The sequence below is a fragment of the Micromys minutus genome (genome assembly GCF_963924665.1).
Source record: "Micromys minutus genome assembly, chromosome: 20".
NCBI lineage: Eukaryota > Metazoa > Chordata > Mammalia > Rodentia > Muridae > Micromys > Micromys minutus.
The window spans coordinates 14096947-14112083 of NC_137955.1; the positions used below are offsets into that span (position 1 = coordinate 14096947).

Sequence of the window (15137 nt, forward strand, 5' to 3'; positions counted from 1 at the left end):
GTGTGGTGTGGTATGGTGTGTGGTGAGGTGTGGTGTGGTATGGTGTGGTGTAGTATGGTATGTTATGGTATGGTATGTTATGGTATGGTGTGATGTGGTGTGGTGTGGTATGGTGTGGTGTGGTGTGTGTGGTGTGGTGTGGTGTGGTATGTTATGGTGTGATGTGGTATGGTGTGGTGTGTGGTATGGTATGTTGTGGTGTGGTGTGGTGTGGTGTGGTGTAGTATGGTATGGTGTGGTATGGTATGTTATGGTATGGTGTGGTGTGTGGTATGGTATGTTATGGTGTGGTGTGGTGTGGCGTGGAATGGTGTGGAAATACAAGCCTATAGAGCTAGTACAAAGATAGGTGGGCTGATCGAGGATGAGAGGAACACCTAAAGCAGAGGGTTTTAGGGCAGTGAAACTATTCTGTATGATACTGTGATGGGGTGCATGGCCCCATGTGTGTTTCAATGCACACAGAACTGTAGCATAAAGAACAGTCCCTAAAGTGAAGCACGGGCTTTAGTTGTTACCAGTGTACTAACACTGCTTCTTTGTGTAAGACCGCTCGATGTACGGTGTTTATAAAGAGCCAGGGCTGCTGATAAGAGAGGGTGTGCATGCCAGCATTTACCTCCTGCTCAGTGTTTAAGTAAACTTAACTGTGCTATAAAAAAATTAAGTGAGGCTAAAGTCTGGTAGGGTACCTGCCCGGCTCCTGTAAAGTCCTGGGTTCTATTCCTATCACTGCCAACTGCCAACACACACACAGATACACACACTGAATAGTAATTTATATGTGTGTGTGTGTTTCAAGACAGGGTCTCATTGTATGTCCCTGGCTGCTCTGGAACTCACTGTATAGACCAGGCTGGCCTCAAACTCATGGAGATCTGCCTGCCTCTGCCTCCTGAGTACTGGGATTGAAGGCCTGTGTAGTAAACCTGGCTTAAAATATATTTTTCAATTTGCCGATAACTTAAGTATCAGTGTTGTTTTTTACATAATAAGTAATGATTTTCTATAAAATTTTATCTTCAATATTATTAGTTTCTAGGGATAAGATTGCCTGATAAGATGTCAAATTTATGTATGGTAGAATTTTGCATGATGTGTTAACTAATAAAAATTAAATGACATTTATTTAGTGTGCTTGGCGCATATGCTAGTATACGTGTGGAGGTTAGGGGTCAACTTGAGGGAGTAGTTTCTCTGCTTGCCCCTTGGGTCAGGGATTGGCTACAGTCTTCAGGCTGGCATCATCTACCTTTTCCCACTTGGTCATCTCCCTAGCCCTAGTTACTGACTTCACATGATATTTATTTCAGCTGCAAGCTATTGGCTCTTGTATTCCCCTGGCATGCCCTATATTTGAGGCTCCATGCTTAGGCAAACATTTACTGCTAATCTAGAGCTCCTGGACCTCATAGGTCTTAGGAAAGAGGGGTCTTGACAGCTTAGTGATTGGACATGCCTTTGTTTCTCAAAACAGACGTTTGGAAAACATGGTGGTACTTAGGAATTCATTTTTTAACAATAGTTTTGTGTTTTTACATTTGAATCTCCTCCCCAGAGGACTATAATATTGTGCCTTTTATTATTTTTTTTTAAAAAGGTGTAGCCAATTTCAGCACTCAACAGGCAGAGACAGGTGGATCTCTGAATTTAAAGCCAGACTGTCTCAAAAATTGGAAAGGAAAAAAAAAGTTTGTGGGATATTTAGTGCATTTGATGCAGAAAGCCATCACTGTTCAAGCGTTATACAATAGGACTTCTAATACATTAAAACCTTTTTGGGTGTTTGAGAAGTAAGGCAAGAGGTTGCATTTGGAAGCATCTGCGGTGAAGGTTTTCTCCAAATACAGAGCTTTAAGTTTAAAGCTCTGGGAACCAAGCCTCTTGAATGTACTGAGTATTACATGGTTAAGGCTCACAGGCCACACCCTCAATCAGGGTGCCCGAGCACCGCCAGCAAGCCGCTCAGGGGAGGCAGAAGAGTCTGGAATAGGAGTCTCGGCCCGTGTTTCCCAGGGTGAGAAACAGCGGAGTCTGAGGCGGCTGCTCTAGTTCCTGATCTCATGTATGCCCAGATGCTGCTGGGTACCGGGTCCGTGCTTGGGGTGTCTATGTGCCAGGCAAGAAAGGGGTGTCTGAGCTCTGGAAGGGGGCAGAATCTGGTTTGGTTCTGAGTGTACGGAGTGGCCTTCCCAGCCTTCTCAGGGAGATTTCAACACAGTTCTTTATAACTAAGGCCTCCTTGATGATCCTTGATGAAGGAGACATCCTTGCTTGTCTAAACGGCTTCATTTGATGGCGGATGTACATTCATATATATACCTACTCAGGGTGAACTAGGAATTAAATGCCTTTTTGGGAAGGAATGCACAGGAAGGGAAACTCATTGGCTAAACACTGGGGGCCTGTCTTTATACTTCATTAGCATGGAGAACTCCAGGTTTTTATGCTACATGGCTGACTGTCATGGTTGTCTCAGCTGAGTGTCATGTTACGTTTTCCAGATCAGGTAGTTTGGCAGGGAGCTGGCTTCACACCTGCTGTTTTCAATTCTGAGATTCCCCTGGTCTGAGCCTGCTCAGCCGTACCAGTTCTTCCGTCTGGTGACATGGTCCACTTGGCCCACAGCTACTTAGTAGTAGATGGTGACTAAATTCCTGTGGGCACCAGGTTTTAATAATTTTAAACAAACAAAACTCCTACATCAGTACACTTTTGTTAATTATGGTCATTTGCATTTATTAGGTCTTAAGAATGGCAAGTTTTACAGTATTACAGACCAGCCTTCCAATATCACAAGAGATGGAATGTCAGCTGTTTGTATCAGTTTGTGACTTAGGAGCAGTCAGCGTGAGCTCAGGGCAAGGCATTAGGGCAGGCTCAGTCACCCCTGTTTGGTTACAAGGTGGCTGTGGGAGGGTGAGCAGAAGTCAGGGCAGGGTCACTGATTTTTATCAGTAAAATATGTGGGAGTTTTGAAAGTTCAAGCTTGTCAATGCAGATTTTTTTGATATTTATGCAAGTAAAAAGCTTGGTTTCTAATTGCTCATTACAGGTTGATATTCTATGATCTTTCTACAGTTGTGGTTCTAGAATTCTGAAATACATTCTCTGGGTTTTTCTTTATTTTTTCAGGTTTAGTTCCATCTTAGCAAATCTATGCATGCCCCCACTTCCTTTTCTTGCTGTATAAAAAGATTTATTTGGCCTGGCTGTGATGGTAAATGCTTTTAATCCCAGCACCTGGGAGGCAGAGGCAGCTGCATCACTGAGTTCCTGGACAGCCAGGGCTACACAGAGGAAAAACTATCTTGAAAAACCAAACCTCAAATACAAAAGTGTACTCACCTGAGTGTTTACACCCCTCTCCCTCCCATTCTCTTCCGTGGAGGATTCATTTGCAGTACGCAGACTCACTGGACCCTCGTTTCTCCTCTGTTCTTTTCCTTTCATGGTTTCCTTTGGTTTCATAGCTTTAATGGAACTTATGTGTCAGGTTATTCTCTTTAGCTTGACTCCTCCCCTTCACTGCGGATACCACACTACCGTCTACTATAGGCAGCTCAAGCAGATGCACCCCTTCCCCGGTTCTTTTAAATGACTTTCTCAACTTTTCATTCTTGGCTACTCTTTCATATATTCATACCTGATCAATCCACCAGCAAATTCTGTTGGCTATTTTCAGCTTAAATCCATAAAATGACCACAGTTGACTGCCCCTGACTCCTAATTAATGACCATATAAAAAGGGATCTCAGTTCATTGTTGAGCTGACACTTGGATGATTGCTTCATAATTAAAGACGATTTTCTCATGGCATTAAGACCTCACTCTATGGTGCATTATTAGCTTTTATAATGAAATGTGCTTTAATGCTGACAAAGTAACATTTAAATGTTTGGAATTTCTAACATGAGAGGGATATCTCAGTCTTTTTGGTCTGCATACTGAATTGAGTTAGATGTATTTAGAATTAAATTGCTACCCAGGTCTTTAAGATTTGGTAAGAGAAATTAAAATAATCAACAATTTGCGTTTATCTTCACCAGTGTTCTACTACTGTAAGTAAATACCATGACCAGCGCAATTCTTATAAAGGAAAGTATTTGGGGCTGGCTTACAGTTCCAGGGGTTTGTCCACTATCCTCATGGCATGGAGCATGTGGACATGCAGGGAGACGTGGTAGCTAAGAGTTCTACATCTTTATCTGAAAGCAGCAGAGAGAGAGACACTAAATCTGGCTTGAGCATTTGAAACATCAAAGCCCACCTCTAGTGACACACTTCTTCCAGGAAGGCTACAGGTCCTCCAAAGAGGCCACACCTCCTAATCCCCATCAAGTAGCTCCACTCCCTAGAACAAAACATTCAACTCTATGAGTCTCTGGGGACAGTCTCTAGGCTTAGATTTTTTCCAAACCTACTTTGTTTAGGGTTCTCCAGCACTTCAGCCTCCTTCTAGCCCCCCAGCCAGAGGTAAGAGAGAAAGAAGGTTAGTAGGAAAAGGGGGTTGGGGACCTGTTCAGAAGTAGTTCTTTGAGGCAATTCCACTCTTCCTTGTCGGGATACCAGCTGTCTGGTCCAATAGCAAACAGCAAGCACAAATCAGTAGTGGAGGCTCCATCCAGATTGGAAGCAGACTGAATACAGCTCTTGGTGCATTTCTCTCTGTGCAGTGAAGCCCAACAAAGAAGGGAAGTTGCACAGCAGTGGAGGCCAGCAATGCAAGAGCACCTCCTGCTGCTTATGGGGATTCAGTTACATTCTCTCTAAATGTCACACACCCTCTCAAGGGTCTTTTCAGCAAAAATCACATGCCCTCTTGCAAGACAGCTTTCATAAAAACATGACGTGACACAACTGAGTTTTTACACAAACCAGAAATTTCCACTTTACCATTTCTATTCAAATCAGTCTCTGGCCTCCATAGTGAACACCTCATGCCGCAGCTGGGCTTGGAATGTGTGAGGATCACCCAGGGGGTACTGGTTTTGAAGGCATGAAGCTGAAGCTCGGCACTGTGAGAATACAGGAAAGGCCATTGGTGAAGGTGCAGCCTCAGTTGCACTTGATGGTCCAGGACTGAAGGGGTCATGCAAAGGAGTTGAGGCGTGGCACCATGAAGGGAGCCTATGAGAGGCTGTTGGCGATGCCAGTAGCTTGCAGCATGAGACCCATGGGATAACTACCAAAAAGAGCAGCAGTAGTGGAGTGGAGTCAATCATAGCCTACCTTGCTACAGAAGGCAGAGCCAGAGAAATGACCCAAGCCCTTTGGAGGATCCCAGAAGATCTGGGCTCCTAGATATTGGAGCAAGAAACTCCGATGATGTTGAAGTTTCCTTGGATATCCCAAGGAAACTTGGGTGGAATGTGATGGTTTGAGTATGCTTGGCCCAGGGGGTGACACTATTTGGAGGTGTGGCAATATAGGAGTAGGTGTGGCCTTGTTGGAGGATATGTGTCACTTTCGGGTGGGCTTTGAGGACATATGCTCAAGCTCTACCCAGTGTGGAAGAGAGAGTCACCTCCTGGCTGCCTGCAGAAGCCAGTCTCTCTCCTAGTTACTTTCAGATCAAGATGTAGAACTCTCAGCAACTCCAGCACCATGGATGCTGGCTGGACGCTGTCATGCTTCCTTCCATGATGATAATGGACTGAACCTATGAAACTGTAAGCCAGTCCCAATGAAATGTTTTTCTTTATTAGAGTGGCCTTGGTCATAATGTCACTTCACAGCAATGAAACCCTAACTAAGACATAGACTAAATACATTCATCTATCACGTGTCTGGTAAGTCCAGGGTTTCAGTCAGGTGGCAGGAATAACAATTGGTCCATTATTCTACAATCTCCCCTTTACTGTGGGTTCTTTGGTCTTACAGCCTTCATACACCCCCATGCAGACATTGAGATTGTGACTGTTGAAATATTTTGCAAGTGGCCACCTCCTCTCTTCTTGGTGGAAACCATCTGCTACTCAGGGGTCATTTTATCTTCTGGACCACTGAGGTGGCTCTTCCCTTGAACTTCAACAGAGCTCTAGGCCCTTGACATCAGTGCCTTCTTTGGTTCACTTCGAGTGACCTTGAATGTCATGCTGCTGTAGGCTCAGGAGTTGGAAACCAGTCTCTCTTTGGCACGTGATATGTTTTATATGCATAAAATGTCTTACTGTATAAAATAGGACCAGAATATCTGTAAAACAGCTGGACTTAGGGTGTATGTAGATTGTGTTTTGATAACCTTTAATAAACATTAACTTGTTTAAGGCATTTTTGTTTTCCTAATGTTGGAAGAATTTTTTTTTTTTTTTGTTTGGTTGTTTGGTTAGTTGTTTCTTTGGTTGGTTGGTGATTTGTTATTGTTTTGTTTTTGTTTTTGAGACAGGGTTTCTCTGTGTAGCCCTGCTGTCCTGGGACTCACTCTGAATACCAGGCTGGCTTTGAACTCAGAGATTCACCACCTTTGTCTCCTGAATGCTGGGATTATTGGTGTGCGCTACCACTACCCAGCTGAGTTTTTTCATGTAAGTGACTTTTTAATCAGCTTCTCAATTTTGCTGAATTTTTCTAACTGAAACAGTTTGTAAGTATTTCTTTTTATGGTTCCAAGATCTTGAGTATGTGTGCAAGAGGCATTTTTAGCTTTATTTTTCTATCTCTGGTGGAGGATGGGGACATTTTTTTCTATGAAGTTTGTGGAAGTTATAAGTTATATCATAGTTTCATTTGTATCATTAAAGATATTGACTATGAGAAAGCTGTACTATTTCACTAATGAATTAAGTTTACTATCTAGAGAACTTGAGTTTTAAAAAGGTTCATTGTGATGAGCCATTGAGCATATTAAAAATCAGGATATAGGAATGTAAAGTGCCTTTTTGGTAAATAGTTTGGGAGCTTAAAAAGTTAAACATGCAGTTGCCACGTGACGTAGTAGTTGCACTTGTAGGTCTCTCACAGTGAGAAATGAAAGCACGCAAAGGCTTGAATGTTCGAAGTGGTATATAGTCAGAATATCCCCAAACTCGACACAGCTGAGATGTCCGTTAACTGGGGAATGGCTAAACCAATGTGCTCTGTATGTACAGTAGGATAATATATCAGTAAAAGGAAAATACATGCCAAAATGAATTATCATGAAGGACATTATAGTATGTATCTTGAGCTACATAGAAAACACCATGTGTTCTATATTCTGTTCATATGATATGCCCAAAAGCAGGTTTGTAGCTGCTATGGGTTATGGCAAGGAGTATGAACTGAATGCACATGGTCATGATGTTTCCAGGGCATAATAATGTCCTCAGACTATTTTGTAAGGATGGCTGGAGTGGTAAGTTTAGAATAGATGGATTTTATGGTACACATCACACTGTAAGGTTATTTGGAATAGGTGAGGCTAGCTGAGGAGGTGACTGTGTTAGGAGCACTTGCTGCTCTTGCAGAGGATTGGGTTGGCTCATAACCACCTGTAATTTCTGTATGAGAGGCGGCTGATGCCCTCTCTGTCCTTCGTGGGCATATTCATGCACAAGGTGTACATACAGATAAGGGAGCACACACACACACACACCAAGTAAATCTTTAAAGTAGGACAGAAATTAATTGATTTCCCAACTAAAGTATTAAGAAAAATACTGGCATGTGTGGTCATTGAGAAATTATGAAAAGAGATTTTTTTAAAGTGATAGAATCTTGCTGGTAAGAGTAAAAAGACATTCGGCTTGAGCTGACAGAGGGGAAAAGAATCCTTTGGTTCATGCCTTGGCTGTCATCTGTGTCAAGGATAGCTTGGTTGTCCATTTAAAAGATTCAGTTTTCCATACTGTATACTGTGGCTGGTGTAGTAAGTTAGTACTTTACAGTTACATTTTAGGGGAAATAACTGGTCAAAGTGTAATGTTTATATGCCTTAATATTACATGTCAATGTTCTAAGGAAATAATTAGAAATGCAAAGAAGGATTTGAATTGGAAGTGTTTCCCCATACTGTATAGATTAACCAAAAAACTAAGAGCAATCTTTGTGCTCTCCCTATTGAAAGAATGGTTAGTTTTGGAGGGGGAAGTAAAGGGGGAGATGTAATTAAGTTATAACCTCAGAGAGAGAGAGAGAGAGAGAAGAAAACTTTGTTGGTCTGTTCTTTCAAGATAATATTTTTTGGTAGACTGAGCATTTATCCAATTATTCTTTTATCCTTTACGATTTGTGGTATGACATAAAACATCTGGTATCATTCTGAACAAATCCTAAGTTTGCTATACTTAAGCGATGATATATGTCATTATTAGAAAAATTTTGTAATTACTCTTGAAGAAGACTAACTCTTTTGTTCATTTTGCGTTTGTATTTAAAATGCTTATTCTTATATTCAAGGGCAGTTGCTTGTCACCTGTGGTTGTTGCTTCATAGACAGGGATTTGTAAGGAAGCAGATGAAGTGACTATGGACATGTAACTAGGTTTGATATTTGGCTTAATATCTTACATTTTTAAAAACTTTTCTAACAGTCATTGAATATTTACCTTTTGTTCCCTTGATAGTAAGGCACACAAGAAAGGTACAGATTATATTCTTAATTGAAAATAAAATCCTCTACACAATAAAAATTCAGCTCCGTTTGGAGTTAGAAAATCTTCATTCAAAAAAAAAAAAAAAAAAGAAAGAATGGTTAGATTAGGGTTTTTGCAAGTAGAAACTGTTTTCTCATTAGCTTAAGTAAAACTTGTTCGTTGAAATGGATACAAGGTACTCAGCAGCCTGAGATAGTGGAAACATTGAGGCCACCTGGCACCGGGGACCCACAGCTACCTTTCCCATTCTGCACTGGGGAGGGTCAAGCTAGTCCCTTCTTTCTCTGTCAGTGTGCTTTGTCCTTGGCCTCTTTGTTTGTGGGCCAGTGCTGTGTGCCAGCCCAGGTGGATTCAGTCTTGTGTTTTTGAGAAGTTCCAGAAGCTTCTGAATTAGCTCATCCTTTTACGTCTTAAGTGGGTCGGTGACCACCTGTGTTTGGCATGTACTGAGTTTAATGACATTGAAACTGCATTGGATTATATATTTTATAAGTTTCTGTCATGGTGACAGGGTTAGTTATTTCTAACTTAAAGTATTCCTGAGGCCTTCTGTTCTCTAATCTGCTGTCTGTTCTTTCTCCTTAACGAAGACTGGCAATTAAAACCCATTGCAACTGAGGTTCCTTCTCCATCTGACAGGCAACAACTGGAACCTCAGCCATGTGTATTTAACGCTATGTTATGTGTTGATAAGTGTGCAAAGTTGTTCTGTATGGTAAATATAGCACAGGCTTGGGCATTCATCCCATTACCCTAATTGTAAGCACACTGTGAATCAGAGTCTGAATCCACTGAGAGGCACGCAGTGACAGGTAAGTTAGCAAAGCCAGCTCTAAGGTTATCAGGAGCAAGGCTTTAGGAATCTTGTAACATTTTAAAGAGTTTTCAGGAGCTGGCAGCTATCATTGGCAAATTGATTCACATAAAAAAATTGTACTTTGATTCACGATTCAGTGTTGAAACGAAGGTGGGAAGATAGAAGGTAGAAGAGCTGGCAATGAAAGAAGTATGATTGTCATTTGCTGTGTTTTGACCTTTGTGGTTTGGACTGGTTTGATACCGTGATAAATAGTAGCAGAGATTTGGTTGCCATTCAGTTGTAAATCAGGGTTTGGCGCCTCAAGGAGATAAAGCACTAGAACTGCATCAGACAGGCTGCATGCAGGGTGGGGCACCAAAGAGAGAGCCTTCATACCTGGACCAATCTTGAAGTGGACTTGAGGGTTTCTGCTGAACTACGTCTCTCTGTGTTAGGCAGAAAGCTGTAACTAATAAATATTTAGTGATATGAAGAACTGAATTCTTGAAATTTACATTTAGACAAAGTTTAAGCATTTTAAGGGGGTGAGTGTGAGGCATAATCTTCAGAGAAAACATTAATGATAAAGCACGGGTGTTAGGTGGTTCTATTAAGACACCATTGGCTGTTTTAAAGTTGATTTAACTTCAGGGTTCATTCCAAGACAGCTCTAAGTACCCTCTGAATAGTGGAGAGAAACAAATGAATACTTTATTTAGACACTGTCATAACCTAGCTGTGACTCTGGCCTGTCTAAATACTGTCATGTTTGAAAAGGCATAAAATGGGGAATATGACAATGTTTTCTTCAGAAACAAAGGTTAAGAAAGTGCTGGAAACCTGACTAAAGACAGAGTGTGAGAAGAGGCTTCCCAAAGTTACTGAATTTGGCAGGAACGAAGGTTGGAAGATGCCGGTGTTAGAGTGGCTGACAGAATTTTGAAGCTTTGTTTCCTATAGAAGAAAACACGTTTACCCTACATGGCGGTCCTTCTAACTTCTGCTGCATGCACGCTGCGTTTCCTCCTTACGTGTGCTCTTACTCACGTTCAGAGCAATTGCATCTTTAAGTCTCCCGGGATGGTTGTTGTCATTGATCAGTTTTGATAATTTTAATGGTATTTTTATTTATTCCCTTTTGCTAGCTGGATTGCCTTTTGCAATTCTTACTTCAAGGCACACCCCCTTCCAACGAGGAGTATTCTGTAATGATGAATCCATCAAGTACCCTTACAAGGAAGACACCATACCCTATGCATTGTTAGGTGGAATAGTCATTCCATTCTGTATTCTCGTTGTAAGTTAAACCTGCTTTTCCAAGTTTATAAGTTTTGAATGTGTTCCTTACTCTTGTGATGGTGGTTCATTATCAATGTTTGAATGTATATTCCTCAGAGTTTAAAAAATTTAATGGAAGGCTTATTTTATGGAGCTATTTTAAATGATGTCAAAAGTAAAAATACGTAATTGGAGCCAAGCTTGGTATTTTGTGCTAATATTTTAGCCAACCTTACCTTATCAATTTTAGAGTCAATGTTAAATTAACATTTAGTCAAATTGAAAGCATTAAAATCATCACAGTATCTGACTAGTAAAGAAAAGTAATTAATTCATAATATATGGTAACTAATGAAAAGAAACGTTTACTGTATAAATGTGTATTTCATAAAACTGAGATTCTTAAAGGAAGGACGCTGCTCTCTCGGTCTTACATCTTCATGTCCTAGCTGCTTACCTGGAACTGGTCTGGGGATCTGGTGGGGGTTGTACAGTAATATAGGTGATTGTCCTACAGTGTAAGAAAGCAGGGATTCCTTTAGTCTGCCTAGATCTCTACACTGAGTTTTACTAGTAAAGAAAACAAGCCCATGATGGTTTGTAGAAGGAAGTCATCTGTCAGAGACAGGGTCTCTGTGCTTGCTAGCCTGGGCGTGCACTCGTGGGCTGAGGCACTCTCTATCTCAACCACCTAAGTAGCTGTGAAGTCTTGATTGTTCCCTGAGCCTAGCGTACTCTCAGAACTGAGGAAACTGATGCAGGAGCATTGTAAGTTCAAGACCAGCTTAGACTTCGTAGCTCATAAAACAAGCTTACACATACAAATGGGCGGTCTGGGAGGAGTTAACATGATCAAAGTCTATTGTATTAATGAAGTAGAAGGGCATGACTGCTCCCAAGTGGGTGAGGTTTGTATTGTAGATCTGGGGAGAGCAAAGGCAGAGGCATCTGGGGTGGTTGAGACTCAATCAGGCCGTGAGGGGAAAGAGAGAAGAGACTGAAAGAGGAAGAGAGAGGATCCTGAAGCCAAGAGGCCAGGAGCAAACCAGGAGACCAGGAGAGTAAGAGACTGGTGTAGCCAAGATGCCTGGGTTATATAGGGAGGAGAAGCTGGGGGAAGGGGTGCAGCTCAGTCCCCACGATAAAGAGTTTCAGATAGGAGGTGGGGTATTTCAGACGAGATGTCTCTATAACAGGTACTGGTGATGATGAGAGGCTGGTGGACAGTGTCCCTTTGATTGTTAAATACGTACCACAGCCGTTTGTCCTGGGTTTGAGACCTAACATTATTAGTCACTTAAAAACACACACAAACACACACACACACACACACACAGAGAGAGAGAGAGAGAGAGAGAGAGAGAGAGAGAAGAAACAGTATAAACGAAAATAAACCTTTTAAGACAAACAACAAAGTAGACATTTTTAACTTAAACACTAAATCATTTAAGAATTTACTATTTATGGGCTGGAGAGATGGGTCAGTGGTTAGAGCACTGACTGCTCTTCCAAAGTTCCTGAGTTCAATTCCCAGCACCCACATGGTGGCTCACAACCATCTGTAATGGGATCAGATGCCCTCTTCTGGTGTGTCTGAAGACAGCTAGAGTGTGCTCACAATAAACAAACAAACAAACAAATAAACAAGTCTCTAAAAAAGAATCTTAAGAATTTACTATTTATTATTTGTAATTTACTGTTGTTGCGAATAGTAGCTGATGTTGGACAAGATTCATTTAAAGGACTAGATGTCCTGTCCTCTCCATTCTGCTCAGTCAGGTGACGCTATAGGACACATAGAGTGGAGGGCAGCGGAAAGCAGGGCCTATGTGGTGAGGGTTTGCAGAGCCTGTCAGCATACAGGGTCCAACACAACAGTACAAAAAGGGAAGGGCGCCTTATTAACTCAGAGCTTTGAGGCGGGGAGGGGGAGGGAGAAGGAGAGGAGGAAAAGAAAGAAGACTCAGTGATTACTGTTCGTCCAGAGTATACAAGTTTAGTTCCCAGCACCAATGGTAAGTGGATCACAACCACCTGTACCTTCAGCCCCAGAGAATCAAACACCCTCTTCTTGGCTCTGTGGGAACCTGTGACATACACCCAGAGACACATGTACACATAAATAAAATTTTAAACACTTCCAGCATGGTCTTTCAGAAGTTATCTTTACATTTAGTAAAATGACAAGTCAGTGAATATGAATCAAGATCCTTGATGTCTACATTATTTTTAAAGGTACAGTAAGGGAACTGTTAAGTGAGGTGGCTCATCAGGTAAAAGTGCTTGCTACCAAAGGGGACCTAAGCTCAAACCCTGGACACCTGTGGTAAAGGAGAGCGCTGACTCCTGCAAGTTCTTCTCTGACCTCAATTTGTATGTTTGTCAACACATACACACACACACACACACATACACACACACACACAGAGCAACATGTGTGTGCGTGTACCCCTTTCCTAATTAAACACACATAAAACAAAAGTACTATCAGCTCCTAGTTTTTAACTAGTCTCAGCAGAAACAAACTTTGCATTTCTTGTCAGCAGCTTCATGTACTAATTTAAACTATCTCTAGTTTACTTATTAATTCATTTTCAGTCACTCCTTAATCAGAGTTGTAGATATTGAATTTCACTTGTTTAGAAGGAAATTGGAGGAGGGGAGGAAGTAAATCATTTAAAATATGTATTGATTCAGAGTTTGCACCAAGCCTTTGGCATGGCCCACAGATGATGTATAATCACACTGGTGATAAAGTCTGTGGGAAACCAAGAGACAAGGGAGGACTTCAGTACAGAGGAATGGTCAGTGAGCAGAGTCGGTAAGTGGGGGCTAATACAGATCTGTTCACTCAGCTTTGACTGTGAAAAAAGACTCAGGAGGCTATACAGGAGTGGAAGCAAGGAGAGCTGCTCAGAAGGGGGGGTACGAGGTGTGCCAGTGATTTCAGACTTCTGGGCTAGCAGGCCCCGGATGCAGGAAAGAACGCTGGATGCTGTTTGCCGTAGTCTTTGGTGGGGACAAGTGGGAGCTGGAGCGAGAATGCTGTGAGCATGGGCCCGTGGGGCAGAGCAGCCATGGAGAAAATTGTCACCTTTGTAAGGATTCTGCTTCACTTCCCAAGACACTGTCTTCAGTGCATTAATAATGTATCTATCTCTGCTGTCCTTAGTAAATGAAACGTGAGAAGTATTTTGAGTCCACAGTTTGCTAGGTGTAGCCTTGATCAGAGATTAAGACCAAGGACTAATAGACCAAAGGGCAGGACAAAGTATTAAGTGAGTTGAAGAATGTGACTGTCAAATGCAGACAGAATAAAGAAACTTGACTTGGTATTTCCTCTGGCTGTTTCTCTCAAAGAGGAGAGCATGTAACTTGAAAAAAAAACAAGCACCTGCTGGCATTAGAGCCTTCCCGCCACCCCGTTCAGGTGTGTCACATGTGGAGGTCAGCTGGCGCTCTGCACATCAGAACGCAGGCTCGTTCCTCAGTGACAGGTGCAGGGTTTGGTGCCTACAGCTGGTGCTGGCTGTGCGCCTCGTTCTGGAACAGCTGAGTTCTGAGTGAGGAGGACCCCGCTGCTAAACCGGCTAATTAATACACTTGTAATCCACCACCAAAGATGAACGCCATACTTTGCTAGAGAACTCTTCTCACTAGTAGCCCTTCAGGAATTACCAGAACTCCCTTAATGACCCAAAGAGGCAATTTAATCTTTTAAACAGGCAGCGGCTGTGGGTAAGGGTGACCCGAGGCAAAGTAGTGTAGGTGCGATGACCCTTGTCCCATGACCCAGTCTCCGAAAGGGGGTTTCATGAACTCACTGACATGGAGACTTTTTGTGTGGTGTAATGGATTGACTTTGACTTTACCCAGGCAGTGCCTTTCAGTTCAAGTTTACCGACACCTCCTGTTTTAGGCTCCATTTTAGCTTTCTGTTGAAAACTTAAGAAATCACCCCCCCTTTACAGAATTCATAGTTTAATTGGCAAAGTTGTAAGACTCTGACTAGGGGCTCTAAGGAGCTATTGAGCCAGACCCAAGGGAAGAATTGCTGGGAACAGATCCCAGAGATTCCATTAAAAGGTAGCCATTATTTTGCCTGTAGTAAGGCTGGTTCTACATACAGCCTTTCCCTGATTAGACATGTCTGTAAAACTATAAGATGAGGTAGAAAACAGTAGATGTCACAAGGAAAACTTGGTTGTATAGGCCTTACCTTCTGCCTACCTGTGAGTTAGCAAGCTCACTGCTCCCTAAGTGTGTATGCAGATTGCAGGCCCACAGAGTGCATGCTCTTGTCTCTTGTAACCAGCAATTGCTGGGATTCATAATGTCACATTCAATATTTTGATTTCTCAGGAGGTTGGTGGGTGAACCTCTGAAGTTGTTGAGCTTTAAGCTCTGGTATGTTCACCACACACACACACACACACACACACATCACACACATAACACACACACACCACACACACACATCACAC

The 15137-nt window shown here is 42.1% G+C and overlaps 1 protein-coding gene across 2 annotated transcripts in view; it reads left to right on the top strand.

Annotated features, from left to right (window-relative positions):
- Positions 1-15137, top strand: part of PLPP1 (phospholipid phosphatase 1) — a 61176-nt gene that overhangs the window by 34006 nt on the left and 12033 nt on the right. Inside the window, exon 2 of one of the 2 annotated variants that reach the window (XM_080933717.1) lies at positions 10521-10672. The exons of the other annotated variant lie outside the window; for it this stretch is intronic. Coding sequence (XP_080789843.1) covers positions 10521-10672 — 152 coding nt within the window. The remainder of the gene's footprint in view (positions 1-10520; positions 10673-15137) is intronic. 2 annotated transcript variants of the gene reach the window in all.